The sequence below is a fragment of the Vanellus vanellus genome (assembly GCF_965231255.1).
Source record: "Vanellus vanellus genome assembly, chromosome: 3".
In the NCBI taxonomy this organism is placed as follows: domain Eukaryota; kingdom Metazoa; phylum Chordata; class Aves; order Charadriiformes; family Charadriidae; genus Vanellus; species Vanellus vanellus.
Window position 1 is genome coordinate 108,176,919 of NC_138907.1, and position 21,318 is coordinate 108,198,236.

The window sequence follows — 21,318 nt, forward strand, 5'->3', positions numbered from 1 at the left end:
CAATGTTCTCACATTGACCTTTCGCAGAAGAAAATAGAGATGAATCAGCACCTCACATTTATTTCATCGTACACCTCTTTTCTCGCAGAAGGAGGTACAGCTGAAGGAACTGAGGGGAAAGAGGGAACGGAAACTGGCAGCGAAGCTGCCATGATGGAACAAAAATCACAGGAAACAACTCAATCTGCATGTGCTTCTCACTGCTCCTGTTCTTAATTTGTTCAGCTAGAGGGTTCTCTGTCACCTGAAGTGGCAATGCTGTGCTGGAGATGTTTGGGATTTTTTAGGAGTTCCTTGGAATAATTTATATTTCTGTCTCTGTTATCCACCGTTCAGATAGCCAGCTGTTAAACATATGCAGCTTTTCTCAGGGATTTTAATTATTTTCTTTGAAACATAACACTGAACGTTAACGTAGTCATGATCAGTAGAAGCACCTAAAGGTAATACTGCCAGTTTGTTTACATTATAGAGACTTGTTTCTTTTATTTATAACTTCTTAAGGTTTTATTTTTTAACTAGGATATTCTAACGGTGTTATTTTTTTTTTTTAAATATTTACAAATAAATGAGTAGTTCATAAGCAGGTAAGGGAACAAGTTAAGGTGCAGTTGTCTCACTTTAAACATTATTTATGTTTTTTATAAATCGTTCCAGCAGCTTCATTGGAGGATGGTAGAAACTTAGAATTTGGCTTCAAAACAGGGTTATTAATCTGTGTCATACTTATGCCTTTGACAGCTTTTTTAATTGTGAATGTCATATGTGTAAACCTTTTCTTTTACACCTTTGTGTAGATGATATACATCGGAGTGATACTCTATATCACAGTGGAGTGAAATTTCTGTTTGAATAGGGAGAGACTTCTGAAATATGAGCTTTGAACAGGCTTATAAAAAAAAAGATGATTGAGGCGGTCGGTCTGTCTTTACACAGCAGATTGTGGGGTACATGTAGATGGAAACAAAATCCTTGTGTGTAGGAGGCAATATACAAATTTGACTGCTTCAGGGATTATACAAACAATTCTATTCCTGGGGTGAAAACACATGGTAATATTTCTTTGCTGCTGCTTTTTTGTTGTTGTTGTTTTTAAACTCAAAAATTTCCATTTGAAAGTACCACAGTTCAAACCATTGAGGTTTTAATGCGAAGTCAGTAAGGGCAGGAATCACATCATCTAAATTTAGCTAAGCAACAAGCGGTTGCGTAAGATCCTCTTATAGCCATGGGGGAAAAAAAAAAGGTGCCTCTCTCCGGTGTCTGGAAAGAGAATATAGGTATATTAGATGTATAACTCTTTTTCCTTTTTCTTGGCTTACCAAAGTTAAATGAGATAAGTCCCAGCCTGGGAGGTATTTAGAGTTTGGTATACGGTTCTGAATCATTTCATCCCCATTCTGTTCCTGCCCTGTATGTGTTCATTTAGAACAGAGAATAGGAATTACAGTTGCTTAATAGTTCCTTTTCCAAGTTGCCTGCAGTCTTCACAGATCCAGTTTTTTGGGGTTAGTTTCCCTGCTGTCTCCAATTCCCGTTACTGTACTGCGGCGCTGAAAGCTCGTGTGCTGCCAGCAAGGTGTAGCGTATCCTGTTTGAATTCCTGTCTCTCTGCACCAGCTGTGGAGGCATGTAGAGAACATGTGGCGCCAGACGAAGTGGAGATTGCATACTTCTCTCACCTCAGCCCCATGACATAGGGACATAATGTGATGCAGAAGGAGATCTTTCCTCTCCCCACAGTTACGTCAGGGCTGCAGCCGTCCCTGCTTTGAATAAGGAATGAGCTACAGCTGTGCAGTGAATAGCTGTGGAGTCCAAAGCATTCTTCCCTATTGCTTTTACCAGTGGGAAGCTGGACTGGTTATGTGGATGCTCTTCACAATACTCTGCCCTCATTCTGCAGAAAAAACGCCCAGCCAGTCTCACGCACATTGTTCCAGGCACATCTGAACATAATAAAACAATAAGTAGGATAACAAAATTTCTTCCTATCTTAAAGGGAGCTTAAGTAGTTTGACTGAACCAAAAAGGAGGGTGAAAGGAGACAGGATCCCTGGTAGCCCTGTTTATTTGCACTGTTTTATGCTACGGGGATCTTATTATTCAGCATGTCTTTGGCCACCTGCAAGGAAATAATATTTTGTGTGTGTATAACATAAGCCATGTTATGTATTTGTCTCTGAAGCATTGGAGAAAGGTTGGAGCAGGGTGTGACAGCATTCCTACTGACATTAAAGTATTCCAGGTGCCTTTACATTATGTCCTGCACAACTGCTCAGGATTAAGTCTACACCGAATCAGACTGGTGAGGTCTGTTTCCTTCTGCAATACTTACTGGCCACGTCACCAATTTGTTTTATCCGAGTTACAGAGTGGGGTCTTGAGTTCCCCCTGGTTTGTTACTGTTGGGGCTCGGAGAGCACCAAGAAGCTCTGCCATCTCTTCCCCCTCCCAAAGTGCTCCAGGCCACCTCTGGCATGGTGCAGCCATGGTGTCAGGCTGCTGTAGGCAGAGCTGTGTGCAAGAGGTGCGAGGAACCTTGCTGGGGTCCCCACACTCCACTTGGCAGCTGCACCTCGTCTCTGTCCTCATCATTGGTCCTCGTAGGTGCTGTGGTGCAGGTGCCAGCGCCTGGAGGCTGTGACCTGCCTCTATTGTGGTGGTTCCCGTTCCTCCTCTGGGGTGGCAGGGGGGTGGTGGGGAGTGTGGCAGCACCTCTCAAAGGGGCTGGCAGGCTCTCTTGGCTCTCCTGGCGCTCTGCCTAAGGTGATGCGAGGCCTGGCAGATGCCCCAGGCTCCCAGCAGGTCTGGCCACCTGATCCCCAGAGGCTCGGTCACTCCCAGCTGTCTGACTCACCAGCACACCTGCACCGTTTGACCACACAATTCATAGAATCATAGAATGGTTTAAGTTGGAAAGGACCTTGAAGATCATAGAGTTCCAACCCCCCTGCCACAGGCAGGGACACCTCCCACTAGACCAGGTTGCCCAAGGCCACGTTTCAATTAAATTGAAAAAAGCTGCAAAAGTGAGCATATGGGGGAGAAGGATCTCTGATGGCCCATGCTGGGTTAGGATTGACTGGTGAGTTCCTACAGCCCTGAGTCTTGGTGTCACCCTGTCTCCATACAGTCAAGGCTCCTGCTGTCATCCTGTGCTCCTCCACATCGCGTTTTGTCCTTGGGTCATTTTGTTTATGGTCATAGATAATTCACTGTATGCAGAATAATGCCTTGTTGTTGTCATCTATTAGGTACAAGAGTGTGAGAGTGTGTGTATACATTTTATATACTTCACATAAATATATACCTATAGCTTTAATATACGTATATATCATTACATCCCACAGCTGTATTTTGCTAAAACTAAGTAGGTGATATTCTCATGTTCATTAGATATTTACATTATGGCTAAACAAGCTGTAATACAGCTCCAGGCAGTCCAAGACAAGTCCAGACAAAACCTGACACATCCTGAGGCCTCTGTCATTAGCTTAAAACAAAGACTGTTGGCCTCTTACAGGTACACTGAGTCTGGCTGTGATGAAGGTGACTTTCTTCATAGCAGCTGTATGGTGCTGTATTTTGTACGTTGTGTGTTAATAACACTCCAGTGCTTTGGCTGTTGCTGAACAGTACTTCCACAGCATCAAGGCTTTGACTTTTCCTCACTCTGACAACCCCTCACCCACTCCCACCCCCATCGAGGGATGGGCAAAGAATTGGGAAGGGACACAGCTGGGACAGCTGACCTTAGGGATGCCATCCAGAGGGACCTGGACAGGCTGGAGAGGTGGGCCCATGTGAACAGCATGAGGTTCAACAAGGCCAAATGCAAGGTCCTGCACATGGATCAGGGCAATCCCAAGCACAAATACAGGCTGGGCGGAGAATGGATTGAGAGCAGCCTTGGTGAGAATGACTTTGAGGGTTTGGTTGATAAGAAGCTCAACATGATCCGGCAATGTGCGCTCGCAGCCCAGAAAGCCGACCATATCCTGGGCTGCATCAACAAAAGCGTGGCCATCAGGTTAAGGGAGGTGATTCAGCCCCTCTACTCCGCTCTCATGAGAACCCACCTGGAATATTTCATCCAGCTCTGGAGCCCTCAGCACATGGACCTGTTAGAGCAAGTCCAGAGGAGGGCCACAAAGATGATCAGAGGGCTGGAGCACCTCTCCTGTGAAGACAGGCTGAGAGAGTCGGGGTTATTCAGCCTGGAGAAGAGAAGGTTCTGGGGAGACCTTATAGCAGCCTTTCAGTACTTAAAGGGGGCCTACAGGAAAGATGGGAGGCACTCTTTAGCAGGAAGTGTAGTGATAGGACAAGGGGTAACAGTTTTAAACTGAAATAGGGTAGATTTAGCTTAGATGTTAGGAAGAAATTCTCTCCTGTGCAGGTGGTGAGACACTGGCACAGGTTGCCCAGAGAGGTGGTACATACTCCACCCTTGGAAACATTCAAGGTTGGGTTGGATGGGACTCCGAACAACCTGATCTAGTTGAAGATGTCCCTACTCATTGCAGGGGGGTTGGACAAGATGACCTTTAAAGGTCTCTTCTAATCCAAACCGTTCTATGATTCTGTGATTCCATGATAACATTGTGCTCAGCAATAGGAGCGACATAGCAGACAAAGAAGGTGGAAGTTTGTTTTCCGAGGAGGGTGTTACTTGGAGAATGGTTGGGCATCAGTCTGCCTGTGGGAGGCAGTAAGTGATTGCCTTTATACTGCTTGGTTTTTTCCTGTTTCCTTCGCTTATTAATCTCTCTTTATCTTCACCCACAAGTTCTCTTGCTTTTGCTTTTACTATTCTCTCACCCTTCCTGCTGGGAGGGAGAGGAGAGCAAGTGGCTGTGTAGGTACTCAGCTGCTGGCCATAGTCAACCCATCACAACAGGCAGTGGCATCACCATATTTACTGAGCTACATGGCTGCAGATATGCTCTGCTTCCAGTGATTATCCACAGATTTGATCTTACAAATCTAGTATTGCCAGGATACGAGTGATAGCCCTGGGTTCCTTCTGCTGTATTCCTGTGGCAATTGTAGTTTTTTCCTGTGCTTAGCTGTAGCTTTTGGTCTTCTATCACAAGATTTCCATTTGTTATAAAACAGGCTTTTTGATGACAAGATCCTTTGGAAGTACTCATCAACTGTAGGACATTTTGCAGCTTATAGTCTTTGTGTATAGGGTGGTCTGTCTTTCCAGTCATTTAATCTTTTTCTGTCTAGATGCCATATCATTATTACACTTACTAATATCGCATTTTAAAGAAGTGTTACACTTCAGAGAAGGGGATATGTGTCAGGGTTTGTCCACCACTTATCTATGCAAACTATGACTGCCAAAGAAAAGCCAAAATCAACAAAACTTCTCGTTATCTGAACAGAGAGAAAGAAAGATATGTAACTTTATCTTGAAGAGTAAACTAAAAGGAAAGTCTAAACAATATTCTCTTCATCTTTAAACATGTGTTATACTCTATGGCCTTCATTTCACTAGTACTTAATCCCATGCCTCATTTATAGATCTGCTTAAGCAATTTCTTAACTAAGACCTAAGTGAGGTGTTTACAGTACAGTGTAATATTTCCACTCAGGGTGGCAAAGTTAAATTCATAAATGCAAATCTTTATGAAGGTTTTAATGAAAACTCTGGTAAAAGACTTTCTGTCTTTTGAGTCCTTGGTTTTGTAAATTTAGTGTAATAGTAATAATCTAGTATTTATGCACTGAATGATTTAATTTCTTATAAATATAATTTGGAAGTATTAATACAGTATTCAATAACTAAGTCAATGCTAACTGCATTGCAGAAACTCTTCAGCATATTAATAACACTGTGTATTCTTCCATCTGTCTTTCATAGATGAAAATGGCAAATAAATGCTGTTCTCCCTCAGACCAGGTAAGACTTCCATTATACTATCCAATTCTTTACATTCTTGTCATTGCATTGAGTTGCAGAATTTGTAGAGCTTACATACACACATTTGGTCAATTTTAAAATTCTAAAGACAAGTTTTCTATGGTTTGAAATTATTAAAATACCTACTTAATCAGCAGATTCTTACTAATCCACAGTAATGAGTAAAATCCTCCACCGCAGACCTAAAAAGTGGATTAGGTGGCATTATGAAATAAATGAGAGCGGGAACTCCCAAACGGGTCTTGGAAAGCGTAGCGTGTGTTTGCATGCAATATTGCAATAGTGAGTCTGACAAGTTAACTCTGTATTTCCATCACATACAGTGCACAGATAGCCAAGGAGTGTATTACAAATCCAATCTGTTTTGCAATTGTCATGCTGTGCAGACTACCTTTGCTATGACTGTTTGTCTGGGACTTGTGGAGCTCAGGAGCCTAATGAGATATTTCTTCTGCTCCAACTAGCCGAATGTCCTGAAGACCCAGAAGAATTTACTGCACTTGAAAGTATTCTTTCTTCTTGTAGCATTGCAAAGAGTTTTCCCATTTACTTTGGATAGAAGTAGTAGCATTTTCCAGGTTAATTCTGTAATTCTGGCAAGTACTTTGAAGCTTTTATTATAAGAGTAATGAGTTTCACTTACCTGTGCTTTCATTGCATCTATCTGGCATTGAATCATTACCCAGAAACAAAAAGCCCAGTCCCTGCTGTTTCCAAAAATGCTGGGTTTGTAGATTATAGAAGTGAAAATTAGTCAAGGTGTCTTTTATACTGTTTTACTGCAGAAATTTGTTATGGAATTTTATTACAGAAGTCAAAGACTGAGTCAAAAAATTCTTCACATCAGGATCAAATAAATATTTATTAGTTTGACAACTTGTATATTCTTTCATATGTCACCATTTCATTGCCTTATTTGTAAAATCTACTAGGGCATTTATAGAGTCTTCTAGAGGTTATTAAAAATATTTAACCATTGATGTTTTCTTACACAGGAAACTTTTCTTGTCTTTGGGTCAGTACTTTGAAAAAAAAAAACAACCTCAAAAACCACTACAGACTTTAATTCTATGTACAGTAGATAATCAAGTTACCCCCAAACCCAAAATAAATACCTGTTCTATATAAGAAGGGGGAATTTAATTGCTCTCTCTGCCATGGCTTCTAATTATTAATTGATATAAAAACCAGGAGATTATGACTGCCAGCAGAAAAGGTATTGAATTTAGCTATCTTTTGTTGGATGAACTCTCTACTACAGGTACTTTAGTAACTATTCAAAATCTATTCATATCAGTTTGGGCACACATAATGGGTTAAGTTGAAAAAAGGAAGACATATTCATTGTCAATTTTTAAAAAATATTGGGGACAGTCATACAACCTATCACTAAATACCTAATTTGATTTCCTAAATAAAGAGGCTAGTCTCCATAAACCGCCTGGATAGTCAGTGCAGAAAATTATTCTGTTCCAGAGAGCTGTTCAAATGTAGAACTTGATATCCACGCTTTAAATCATCCTTTATAGGAGCCTCTTTTTCCGTTTCGACTATACTGAGGTCCTAAGAAGAGTAGCCTCTTAGCGTATCAGCTAAAGCAGGTGCCTAAATTTAGGTAGTACAAATGTATCCTACTTTTTCCATTCCAAATATGAAAAGAAGGGAAGATAAAATTAGGACCTTAATTTTAGGATTTTATAATTTAAGATGGGACTAACAGCAACAAACATTGGATTGTTCTCTGCAGTTTATCATGAATTTGGGCAGATCAAGTAAATAAAACTAGCCAACATAAAAATATTAAAGGAGAAAACGTTAAAAATTCAGACTCGTCCCGAGAAAATTTGCTTTAAAACAACCAGAATGTGAATCTCATATATATATATATATCACAAAGGAATAAAATAAAACTTGGCAATGATAACTGAAAGCAGAAGAGGACCTGAACTGCCCTAGATGAGTGGAGCCTGTTAATGTCAGTTACATAATGTTTGTACAAACCTGAATAGCTCTTCTTAATGCAATTGATTTAAAATTTAGAGAAAGGATAAGCTTAAGAGACTGAAGGTCACCTGAAGAGCTGCCTTGAAGTAAAATTGGTAATAGCTGCAAATTTATCTTAGCTTTTGAGTAGGGACATCCCTGAAGAATTAAACAGGTCCGTAGAGTTTCATTATTGTGTCGCCTGCGGTGAGTTTTCTTCATTACATTTAGAGTTCAACTTAATCTTTCATGAAGGGACGAGGTTGAATCAGGATAGGTTTCATTCGGGTTCTGTTTTTCATAGGTCATTAACAAACTGTGATTCAGGGTCAAGAATGTAAAAAATTACTTTGCTAAATCTGACTTTCTTCCTTGTCTTTCGTATTGCCCCTGACTGGTTTTACTGGAAACTGAATCTCCAAAACGTGATGAATTCCATGAGCACATAACTAAAGAAAATTGGAAAATGAAAGGACTAAGATATTGGTTCTGGCATCTAAACCACCTGTATTTATGGGTGTCTTTGCCAAAAGAAGATGTCAAACAAAGAGTTTGGACTTTGCCCTGTGCCTGTGATCCAAAGTTAGAAAGAGGTAGTAGGAAAGGTAGTAGTAGTTGTAATTATTAATATATTTGTAATATAAAGCATATAATAAACATAATAAAATAAATAAAATAATATAAAATAATATTATTAAATATAAATATACATTATATAAATATTATAAAATGAAACAAAATAAAATAAACAAAAATAAAATAAAATAAAGTAAAATAAAATAAAATAAAATAAAATAAAATAAAATAAACAGTATTGGGTCATGAAGCTAATTGTCACGGTCCGGCTACTTCCACACTTCTAAATTCTCTTCTCCCACCAAAGCAGGGTGTCTGCATTTAAACTGCCTATTGGAAATTATTCCCACCAATGCTTAAGTCCCAGACTGTCCTTGGGAATTGTTTGGAGAGTTCTAGTTATGCCAGGGCACGTGATGCTAGTTAGTCCACATGAAAGACTACTAGGATTTAACAAATATGCAGGGATTACATGATTTTGAAAGGTATTAAGTAAGTACCACTGCTGAAGCTTGGGCTCTAAGTGTGTATATGTATCCTGTGTAGCTGACGAGGCACACAGCATCTATGCACTGGATGCTTTCTGAACATATTGGTGCTCCACAAGGAGAGAGGGGGATTGAGCCAGGTTGTACATTATTTTATTGACTGCGGAGGATGTTTACAGCCACCATTCTCCAGATATTGTAACTTTTGTTTCTGCTTGATATAATTTATTGCAGTGCTCTAGGGACTTGAAAGCACTTGATTCTGTGTTCAGTAGACAGATTTGGGACTCAGTTTTCAAGAAAACACACACTGCTTGGTTGCTCTATATTTTTTATGAAACAGTAAATTAGGCAATTCTCTGTCCCGAAAAACTACATGCAAGGTTTCTGATGTTGTTTGCTGGGTGTTTTTTTATGTTTTTAAGACTAATGTGATCATGTCCTGTCCTCCACTAAAACAATACAGTTTCTTCTCAGTAAAAAGAAGAAAATATCGATCAGATATTAAGACTATTTATCTTTTTTCTTGTGATTCTGTAAAGCAGATTTTCACTACTTCCTATGATGTCTCTTCCCTCCTTTGTTTTGATTTTTGCAATGGCCTCTTTATTGACCTCTAGAGGAAATCATACAGAAAATGAAATCTAGAGACCGTGATTGTAAAAGCATAGCAGCTGATAGTAACAGAAAAGTCAGGACACAGATTAAGATGCAACCACCAAGGGATAGATGGGTAACAAAAAATTACCCTCTAAGTGCATTAAGAGCAAGAAGACAAAGAAAAATGTTTGTCTTCTACTCAGCATATCAGAGGTCAGCCTTCACTGAAAAGGTCAACTGCAAAAGATGGTTGTTGCAAATAATACTATCAAAACCCAATAAAATCTCAGATGACAATACAGAGGGAAGTTTTGGTGATGTGTATGCTTTTAATGCCTGGTGATATTTGAAAAACTGGTCAAAGTAATCTCAGAGCCATTATCAAGATATTTCAGGGAATTTGTGTCTGCCAGGTGACACATCAAAAGATTAAGAAAGGGCAAACATCATGGCTATTAATGGAAAAAGAAAGAGAAGTTGGAGAGTTAGAGGCTAGTCAATTTAACTTCAATCTCTAGAAAGAAATTTGAAATAAATAAACAAAATATTTGTATGCAGCTGCAAGATAACAAATGAATGACTACCCTGAAGGATTTGTGAAGAATAAATAGTGACAACCAATCTAATTTCCTCCTGTGATAGTATAACAGATCTTGTGGATGGGTGACAGGAGGTTGCTGCAATATATCTTGATTCCAGTAAAGTTTATGACATTTCTTGGCATTACTGTATTTTAAGCAAGGATTATACAAATTTGGTTGTACAGACTTTGTTGGATAATCCAATAATAGGTATAAATGGTTCACTTTCAAAACTGACATATTGACTAGAAGTTCTGAAAAGGTCTGTCCGGGATCCAATTCCCTTGAATACTTCCTTTGTGGTGCATTAACAAAAGCAAGCCCACTAGTTTTGCAGACATGAAGCTTTAAAATGCAGTGTTAGACATTAGAATGATCTCGACATATTGAAGAATGAGTCTGAAAAACAGGGTGGAAGCCAATTAGGGCACAGCACATCAGCGAGAATAATCGAGTATATGTGAGCAGCTGTGGGAAACAACTGGAGAAGTTAGTTGTTACTGGAAAATACTTGAAAAGTACCTGGGGATGTAAATTCTTTTAGGAAGGTTAGTTCCATCCTCCATTGCCCTGCTAGCACTCGGGGAGGCCATCCCAGATGCCAGTCAGATGAAAAAGACAGTCAGAGATAATAAAAACAAAAAGTTCATTGTTATGATTTATTATTTTAGTTTATCATTACGTCAGCTTGTGGTAGTCAGGTACAGGGCTGATCAACAGAGACCCCCAAAAGCCCCATTCATATGGTTTACCGTATATTCCTTTTTTCCCCCATTTTCCCCCCTCCCAAATAAGGAACACACCCACATTTTACTCCTTCTCTATTGGCCCTTACTTTTTTTGATGTTTACATACTTATTTGGGTGTTTCAGCCTTAATCTGTGATACCACCACCACTGTCTGTAAGTCAGCACCCCTTTTTCATTGTCTTTTGACATTCTTCACCCATTCTTCACTTCCTTTTCATGTATTTCACCTGCTAGTTTATCCCCGTATTGTTTTATTAGTATAGCTGCAGGCTTGAATTGGCCAACCAACTTCTCCCGTTGCATTGTATGCAATGTCCAGCAGTTTCTCACATTTTGGCCTTGTCAGTTTAACATCATGGCAGGGCTGGCCATTTACCTCCATGCCATAACAACCATGTCTCCTTTGTGGCATTTGAGAACGAGTCAGGTATCGCAGGCTGTACCTAACTGAGTTACTGCGAGACATGCTAAGTGTTCCTTTTGCTGCAAGGTCTTGGCAGGAGAACTGCATCTGATTTTGTGCACTATGTTTCCAAAAGGACATTGACCAGAGGTTTTCCATGGCCTCTGTGGACAGGTTGAAAGAAAGTCAGAGAGGGAGGTGTGAAAAAAATATTCAGGAGTGGTAACTGTGTGCTCAGAGAATAACGTGAAAGGAAGCAGGGAGTGATGCACACAACCTACATAGTCTTCTGCATGGATTTTTTCTCCATTTATGAACTGAATAAGGTTTTTTTTACTCTTCCAGTCTAAGGCCAAAATCATTTGAGTCTTTAATGTATAGGGCAAAAAAAAGTCTTAAATTGTGGTTACAGCAAGAGCGATTAATGTTTGACATGAGAAATAGACTTCCTCATCACTAGTAAGGATCATAAAGTGTTGCAATGGATTCTTGTGAGAATTTATGACGTCTCCATTACTGGAGATCGTTAAGACATTAAGGAAGCATTTTTAGAAACAAAATAAGTATCGTGGGTACTGCATTTTGGAGAGGGTAACGTACTAAATTTCTCAGAAGTCTCTTTTCCACTCTGTTTTTGACAATTATATGATCTTAATTCTAAATAAGGAACTTTTCAAATATGGAGGCTTTTCCCGTTGTTCGTCATAGCAGGACTGCTGCCCAGGTATGCCGTGAACATGTTCACTTGGCTTCATCCTGCAGAACAAAAGAAACCCTGCACATACTTTTGTAAGATCATTTTCTCTTTTTCTTTTAATTTTCTCAAAAACAGAGGAAAATGTTTTAAAAACATATGTCATGTAGCAATAAAGCTATTTCTCCTAATTGTTAGTCTGGAAAAGTTAGATTCTTTGCAGAAAACTTACACCTGTAGAAAGAGAGGAGAACTAAATTCCTTTAAGCATAAAAGAGACGATGTAGAGATAGAATTGAGATCTTCCTTGGTAATTGTTTTCACTTTATTTATATGGCAGGTCAGTTATTTAATTCCTAATTAAATTCTCTTGGTCTGCTTCAGAGATTTTTTTTCTGAGGCCTCAGGTATTCCGCTGGAAAAAACTTACTCTAATGGAAGAAGTACCACTTTAAAGCGCTTAAACTTTTTGACCTCTAGTCAGTTAGCTAATATGTAGTGTCTCTATGAGGTAAATAACTATTACTACTATGCTGATTTTAAAGACAAGGAAACTGAAGAAAAAAAAAAAAAAAAACAACCAAAAATTAAGTCAAGAGATTTGCCACACCAGACAAACCAAATCTATACATAATAGAATTCTGAAAACTGGTTGCATTTCTGAACATATTTCATTAAATCTTACTGTGCTTTATAAAACAAATACATTCACACTATGTTCATGGTATTTGTATGTCCCTTTTTTTGTGTTAATGAAATAGTTTATATTAGATTACTCTTTGAAGTTGTAAGAGTTCAAAACATTGGTTGCTAGAAACTATAGAATGTGTCAGGCAAAGGAAACCTACTCCTATTTAAGGAAAAAATGTGCAAAAGAGTGTATTTAAGTAGTGTTTCTTACCCTAGTACGCTGGCCTCATCTTAGAATCATAGAATCATAGAATCAGTGAGGTTGGAAGGGACCTTTAAGATCTTCAAGTCCAACCATTAACCTACCCTGATAAAAACACCACCACTTCTAAACCATGTCCCTAAGCACTTCATCTACCCTTTTCTTAAACACCTCCAGGGATGGTGAATCCACCACCTCTCTGGGCAGCTTATTCCAATGTTTAATAACCCTTTCAGTGAAAAAATGCTTCCTAATATCCAGTCTAAACCTGCCCTGACATAACTTGAACCCGTTTACTCTTGTCCTATCACTTGTCACCAGGGAGAAGAGGTCAGCTCCCATCTCTCTAAAACCTCCTTTCAGGTAGTTGTAGAGGGTGATAAGGTCTCCCCTCAGCCTCCTCCTCTCCAGGCTAAACAACCCCAGATCCCTCAGTCGTTCCTCATAAGGTTTGTCCTCCAGACCCTTCACCAGCTTTGTAGCCCTTCTCTGGACACGCTCCAACACCTCAATGTCCTTCTTGTAGTGAGGGGCCCAAAACTGAACACAGTACTCGAGGTGAGGCCTCACCAGTGCCGAGTACAGGGGGATGATTACTTCCCTAGTCCGGCTCACCACACTATTCCTGATGCAGGCCAGGATGGTGTTGGCCTTCTTGGCTGCCTGGACACACTGCTGGCTCATGCTCAGCCGGCTGTCCACCAACACTCCCAGCTCCTTTTCTGCCAGGCAGCTTTCCAGCCACTCCGCCCCCAGTCTGTAGCGCTGCATGGGGTTGTTGTGACCCAAGTGCAGGACCCGACACTTGGCCTTGTTGAACCTCATACCATTGGCCTCAGCCCATCGGTCCAGCCGGTCCAGATCCCTCTGCAGAGCCAATCTACCCTCAAGCAGATCAACACGCCCCCCCAGTTTAGTGTCGTCTGCGAACTTACTGAGGGTGCATTCGATCCCCTCATGCAGATCATTGATAAAGATATTAAAGAGAACGGGCCCCAGCACCGATCCCTGGGGGACACCACTCGTCACTGGACACCAACTGGATTTAACTCCATTTACCACCACTCTCTGGACACGGCCATCCAGCCAGTTTTTTACCCAGCGAAGAGTATACCTGTCCAGGCCATGAGCAGCCAGTTTCTCCAGGAGAATGCTATGGGAAACGGTGTCAAAAGCCTTGCAAAAATCCAGGTAGATAACATCCACAGCTTTTCCCTCGTCCACCAAGTGGGTCACCTTGTCATAGAAGGAGATCAGGTTTGACAGGCATGACCTGCCTTTCACAAACCCATGCTGACTGGTCCTGATCACCCTGTTCTCTTGCATGTGCCGTGTGATGGCACTGAGGATGATCTGCTCCATAACCTTCCCAGGCACCGATGTCAGACTGACTGGCCTGTAGTTCCCTGGATCCTCCTTCCGGCCCTTCTTATGGATGGGTGTCACATTTGCCAACCTCCAGTCAGCTGGGACCTCCTCGGTTATCCAGGACTGTTCATAAATGATGCACAGTGGCCTGGTGAGCACTTCTGCCAGCTCCTTCAGTACCCTTGGATGGATCCCATCCGGCCCCATAGATTTGTGCACCTCCAGGTGCTGAAGCAGGTCCCTCACCATTTCCCTTTGGATTACAGGGGCTTCATTCTGCTCCCCATCCCTGTATTCTAGCTCAGGGGTCGGGGAATTCAAGGAACAACCGGTCCTACTGCTGAAGACTGAGGCAAAGACGGCATTAAGTACCTCAGCCTTTTCCTCATCCTTGGTTACTACGTTACCGGCCCCATCTACTAGAGGACAGATATTATCCTTGGTCCTCTTTTTATTGCTAATATATTTATAGAAACTTTTTTTGTTGTCCTTGACAACAGAAGCCAGGTTTAGCTCTAGCTGAGCTTTGGCCCTTCTGATTTTTTCCCTACATTGCTTCAGTGTCAGCTGGGTCATGGTGGCTCTTGCAGAGAGTGGCACAAGGCAATTCTGTCTTCGGTGAAAAATCGTGGTCTCTGATTAAGCTGTCTTCCTGAGCTTCCCTTAGCTGTTAGAACAGTTTTAAAAAAATATTAACAACTCTTCCTTGTTCTCCTTTTATTTGTATATTTCTGCTTTGTGGATCAGGAGAAAGATTTTATAGTATACAATTTTCTGCACAGGCATCTGCTCTTTGCAGCTTTTCGAACCCATTGCTTTTCCATTCAGTATTACAGAACTGTGATTTCACTGGATTACTACTGTGAGATCAGTCCTTCAGGATTATTCTCCAATTAAAATTATGTTAACACATTTTTAAGCAGAATTATCATTTTATTCACTGGGGGATAACACGTAGAAGGAAGCTGAGACTGAATAGGCAGACTGTGTTTTCGTTTTTGAGGACTCTTTTGCAACAGCTATAGCTAACAGCTACAGTTTGAAAGATTTTCCTTTTTTATTTTCCCAAACTGCAGAAGAAACGATTTGAGTCTTTATTTGGTGAGGAGGAGAATAGCTCATTAGATGTATTTTACTTCTCTTGTTTTAATATTGCTAAAAAATAAAGTAGACATATAAGACAAAAAAAAAATAATGTGAAGGACCTGAGTTTTCCACTTTTATTTAGTTTGCTTAGTTCCTGCTGCACAAACAGTGCTACTGATTTAGTATAGTATAAGAATGCATAACCAGTAAGGCAAATTACTGGTACCTGTCTCCAAGAGTGAGTTTTCTGTTCTGGATCCTAACTTGAAGAAGGATATTATGGGAAAAGGTGAGTGACATCAGCCCAAATTTTCCCAGCCTCCTTGTTAAAACAAGCAAGGCAGAGAAACGACTATCACTACCCAGAAGGACTTGTAATTATCACTACCAAAAAGGACAAATAATCTAAATTTTGCATAGGCAGCCAATTCCTGGGAAGATGCACAAATTCAGATACATACCTCTCTTGCTAGTTAGTGTGAACTAACCCTTTGGGTTAGTACAGACGTGTTGCTATTTGTGGAGTTCAAACTGTGCTTGGACTTAAAAATTTCATTCTTGAGCTGAAGCACTTGAAACACTTGAGTGTTGTCACTTCTACGTTCCTCTGTAGTTTCATTTCTAAAACATTATGTTTTGAGTAGTAGCCATCTGGACATAACCGAATGCAATTGATGTACAATGGAAATCATTACTGTAATGCATCAAAACTTCTACCATTCCAAATCCTTTTTTTTTTTTTTTTTGTTAATCATTATGTATGTGAAAGGATTGGTTTTTTCCCTCAATATCTGTGCTTTTCAAAGCATGCAGTCTAGCACTTGCATTAAAAAAGGCGAAAAAAAAATTACTTAAGCTACCTCAAGATGTATTTCTCTTTGCTTTCTTAATTTTGTATTGTTCTGTTTTGCTTCATGGTACCACACTGGTTCTTAACTTGCAGGCCAAGCTGGTGTCTGTTGTAGATTCTTATCCCACTTTAATTACATAAGTGTACCCATCTGTTCTGACATTTCAGACATCAGAGATCTACTTGATTTTCTTTCTTCATTTCCCTCTGGAGTGTTTTGCGTCATTTACTTGTCATAACTATTTAACTAAATGTACTATATACAAAATGTACTGATTGCTTTATTAAATGTAACACATTAAGTTTCTAGTCATTGCAGCATCTAGACGCCTTATTGCTGTAGGAAAAGAATAAGTGCAAATAAGAACTTTCATTTATCTGCTATGATTGGATTACATATTGTTAGTGACTTGTTTTATCTCCTCATAATGAGTGCCATTGCTCATTTTGTTCCTACAGGAACTTTTGGAAAGTGTATTAGAACATGTTAGAAACTTAATAATACATCGATGATGTATGGGTAATTTTCCACGCAGTTTCAGATAGCAGCCTCAAACTGATTATGCAGTGTGGGAATAAAGTGGTGAAAGCAATGCTGAGAACGGGACAGTATGTAGTGCAATGCCTTATGAGCACTTCTTAAAATTTCAAATGGCGGGTTTCAATCCAAATAACAGAACAGTTTTTATTCCTGGACTAATATTTCCACCCAGGTACTGAAACCAAATTAAAATCTCAGTAGCCTACTTATGAGCCACAAACAGCTTGTTATTGAGTACCAACACTGGGTTGCTTTTGTTCCATACAGACTTTTGTTGAACTGAATAATTATTCTTTCTCCATTTCTATGGTCTAAATGACCATTAAATAAACCAGTCAATAAGAAAGGTGTGTGGAAAGAAAGTAAAAAATGTATTAGATTTTTTAATATCTCTATAAAAAGATGCATATTTTTTCCCAAAATATGCATAAGTAAATCAAACACTGATTCTGATAAAGTAAATTCTTCTATTTTCCTTTTTTAAGGACTTTGTGTCTTTATAGGCAAGTATACATTTGGAATCCTCTTTTCTTTGCGTTTTTTCCTCACAAATATTTTTTCATTCAATTTCCCCTTTTTATATACTTGTATAGTGTCCTTCCTTTAGTTCTTTTCATTTCAATCACATAGTTTCTTCTGTATTTTTGGTCTTACTAAATTGATTTCTTTCTCCTCCTAGATGTATTTTGCTTTGTCTTTTCCTCTTTGATATTCATTATTACTTACTTTTTAGCTTGCCGTCCTGTTATCCCCAACCCATGCAAATGACAGTAGTGCAGCTCTAAACCCACTAAGCTCACCACTTGTCTTCCAATAGAAATCCTTCTTCAGCTACCGAGCCCGATTATTGCTGCTTCCCCATGAAAATATCTCATTCCGTCTTTCACATTTGGTGGAGCAATCCATATTTAAATCAACTCAACCCTTGCTTTTCTCCTAAAAATACAAAAATTCTAAAACAAATGAACAAACAGCTCTTATACTGAGCATGAGGCAGATGGGATGGAATACCCTGTTGGTCAGTTTTGGGTCACCTGTCCTGTCCGCTCCTCCCTGCAGGTGTGACCCCTCTGCGCTTTTCCACTTCCAACCCTCCAACGGGGCAAATAGCAAAGTGAGCTGCCCTCGGGTGTTACAGCAATGAGTATAAGCGGGAGCCCCTCCGCATACCATTCCCTGGCATCAACTGTAAACATAGGTCTTAACACTCTGAGAGCGAACAGCGTCTGCACAATGTCCTGTTACTTTCAGTAGTTAGAAGAAGCCCAGCTAAAAAATAAAGTTACTGAACAAAATTGGTCCTGTATTACCTCAAACCGGGACACTGTACTATTTTTCTCTTCCTAAATGTGTGTAGGTACTGAGACTTCAGTCAGTATTCTGCAGAGATACTCTTCTCTAAGTTTTAAATTGATCTACAGATATGCTACTTGTTGAATTTTTTCACATCTTCATTAAAAAAAAATGAAACAAGTTGATGTAAGCATTGATTTTATAGGTGCCTTTTAGAAAGTTCAGGAAATACTGCAGCATTTTGTTTCCTAGCATCTTTCATAGTTAGGTAAGTGTTTCGGGGATTTAAAAAACTTTTGGAAGGGCTTTTACTTTGTGGGTTTTTTTTTTAATGGCATTGAACTATTATATACCAGCTTGTTTTTCCAGATTAGTTTACATTTTCTTTTGTAAGATATAAATCTGCAGACCATTTTTTTTTATTTCTAATGCAAAGTATATAATTGTTTCATTGTTCCATTAATTATATTGACAATGCAAAGCTATGTAATGGTTTTAAAGAAAAAGAGAATTGAAAAACTTTTGATGAGTTTCTGATATCTTTTGGGAATTATAGTCAAATTTAGAAACAAAAAGGGTTTTTTTATATTTTTTAAGAGTTCTAAGACTTTCTCTTTGTTTTGATGATCTATTATTTGGGGTTTTTTCTGATTTAAGTTATTTTTTCCTGGAACTGTTTTTCTCTTAGTCATTTAAATCAAGCAGAGTCAGTGGAACCTATTCAAAACGCAGCTGAAGTATTGCTGTTTGGGTTTTTGTAGACTTTGATGAAGTGGATTAGGTGACCTTATCACAATCCGTATAGATCAAGAGTGATATTACAATGTTGTAATAATCCAGTGAGTAGACTATTCCCCCAATATCTGGTCCAGTGAATGTGGATTTGTATCATTCTTTTTTTTTGTCTGAGATTGAAAGAGATTTCAGTATACAAAACAGCTTAACATTGAGTTTATAACTATTAATAATTACAAAAATCTGTTTGTCAGGTAGAGAAGGGTATACTTCAAACCGAATCTCTTGCTTCTGATCTACAACAGGTAGACTGGTCACAGTATGATGTGACTGCAATGAAAATAGTAATAATACAGTACCATTTCAGTAAAACACTTAGAACACATGCCAAAAAAATAAAGTCTGCAGCTAATTAGAAAATGCAGTCTTCCGTTTGTAGCTAAATACATACTCAAGAGAATTATCCCAAAGATTAAGTGCCGCATTAAATTGAGGCTATAACATTTGAAGCTCCTATAACATCTTGCAGCCATAGTTAAGAATACAACAGTGACAGGGCCTTCACATGAATTCCACAAAATAAGTAAAGGAAATTCTTCCCATTTCACAGATGGAAAACTTTGACATAAAGTACATTTTCATTGAAAAAAAAAATCTCATTTTACTTCACTGAGATAAATTCAGTGCCCATTTTCTAAATTTAGAATTTTATTCAAAGAAAATAGCTTATTTATTCAAAGGCAGTAGCTTAAAGGAGAGGAATGAATGAAGGCAAGTCTATGCTCGGGGCGGCAGGTGAACCCCCTCCTTGCCCATTCTGCCTTCCCAGGTGCCTCTCTACAACAGGTATGAGGCTCTGGATGTGGAGTACCAGTCAGTGGGTGATGTGGATGACAGTCCATCTTCACCAGAGGTGTTGCCAAGGTCAAAAAGGCCTACCCCCCATATCACAACCACCTCCACAGGGAAAGAAAGATGAATTATAGTTGTAGTTGATTCCCTTCTGAGGGGAACATAGGGTCCAATGTGCCGGACAGACCCTCCTCTTAAGAAAGTCTGCTGCCTCCCTGGGGCCTGGGTTAAGGCATCACTAGGAACCTTCCTAGCCTGTTACAGCCCTCAGACTATTACCCATTACTGCTCTTCCATTTGGGTGGTGATGAAGCAGCAACGTGTAGTCCAAAGGCAAACAAAAGAGTCTTCAAGGCTTTGGGAAAGTTGGTAAGGGAATCTGCAGCACAGGTTATTTTTTCCTCTCTCCTTCCAGTTGCAACCAGCGATATTGGAAGAAACAGATGGGCTCAGTCTATTAATACATGGCTCCATGGCTGGTGTCACCTACCCAATTTGGGTTGTTTTTTTTTGATAATGGGATGGCCTACAAGGCACCAGGCTTGCTGGAGTCAGCTGGGATTCACCTTTCTGAAAGGGGGAAGAGGGTCTTTGCTTACAAGCTAGTGGGGCTCATTCACACAGCTTTAAACTAGGCTTGAGGGGGGAGGGGGATAATATCAGGCTTGCCCATGACAAGCTGTGGGATGACACACCAAGGTTAGAGGCACGGGGTGCTAGCAGGGCTCTCAGCCTGTTGCTCTGAGATGTGCTGGCTATACTGCAGCACCCTTGAAGTCTCATGGAGATGAACCAGGGGCTCCTGAGGTAATGGGAGTCAAAAGGAAAACACCACTGAGATACCTCAAAGGAATTAAGGGGTGTTCTTCTAAGAAGGTGACACGGCTGACAGCCCAGCTGAAGTGCTTCTACACCAATGCATGCAGCATGGGCAACAAACAGGAGTTGGAAGCCTAGCACTGTGCTGCTAGAAAGTGATGACCTGGTTGCCATTACTGAAACGTGGCAAGACGAATCCCATGAGTGGAGTGCGGCCATTGAGAGCTACAGGCTGTTCAGAAGGGACAGGCAAGGAAGAAGACGTGGAGGCATTGCCCTCTGCGTCAAGAAATGGATACAGTGTGAAGAGCTGTCTCTGAAGAATAGCCACGAGCAAGTTGAAAGTCTATGGGTAGGAATTAGAGACTGAGGCAACAAAGGGAGCCTTGTGGTTGGTGTCTACTGCAGGCCGCCTGAGCAGGGGGAGACTATTAAAGAAGGCTTCTTACTTCAGCTGCAGGAGGCATTGTACTCGCAAACCTTTGTCCTGCTGGGGGACTTCAGCCACCCTGACATCTGCTGGAAAAGTAGCACAGCGAGCTGCAGGCAGTCCAGGAGACTCTTGGAATGCATTGAGGATAACTTCTTAAGCTAGGTAATAGACAGCCCCTCTAGAGGGGATGCAATACTGGACCCGTTGGTCACCAATGCAAGCGAGCTAATAGGTGATGTCAAGACTGGAGTACTTAGTTTTGCCTTTTGACATGGTGGATAATTCCAAAATTATTTGGTGGGTGCTGCTGTAAGAATAAATGGCGATGATGATGATGAAAGAAGAACATAATAGAAAGCCATATCCTTTGCTTGTCAATTTATTAATTTAATCAGTAAACTACTTCTTAGTAAAGATTTTAATACTGTTACAGGTTAATG

General features: G+C 40.0%; 1 protein-coding gene across 1 annotated transcript in view; it reads left to right on the plus strand.

Annotated features, from left to right (window-relative positions):
- SNTG2 (syntrophin gamma 2) overlaps positions 1–21,318 on the plus strand; it is a gene marked incomplete at both ends in the record, with an annotated part of 319,669 nt that overhangs the window by 248,974 nt on the left and 49,377 nt on the right. The window contains one exon of the mRNA XM_082481246.1: positions 5,876–5,914. Within this exon, the coding sequence (XP_082337372.1) occupies positions 5,876–5,914 (39 nt within the window). The remainder of the gene's footprint in view (positions 1–5,875; positions 5,915–21,318) is intronic.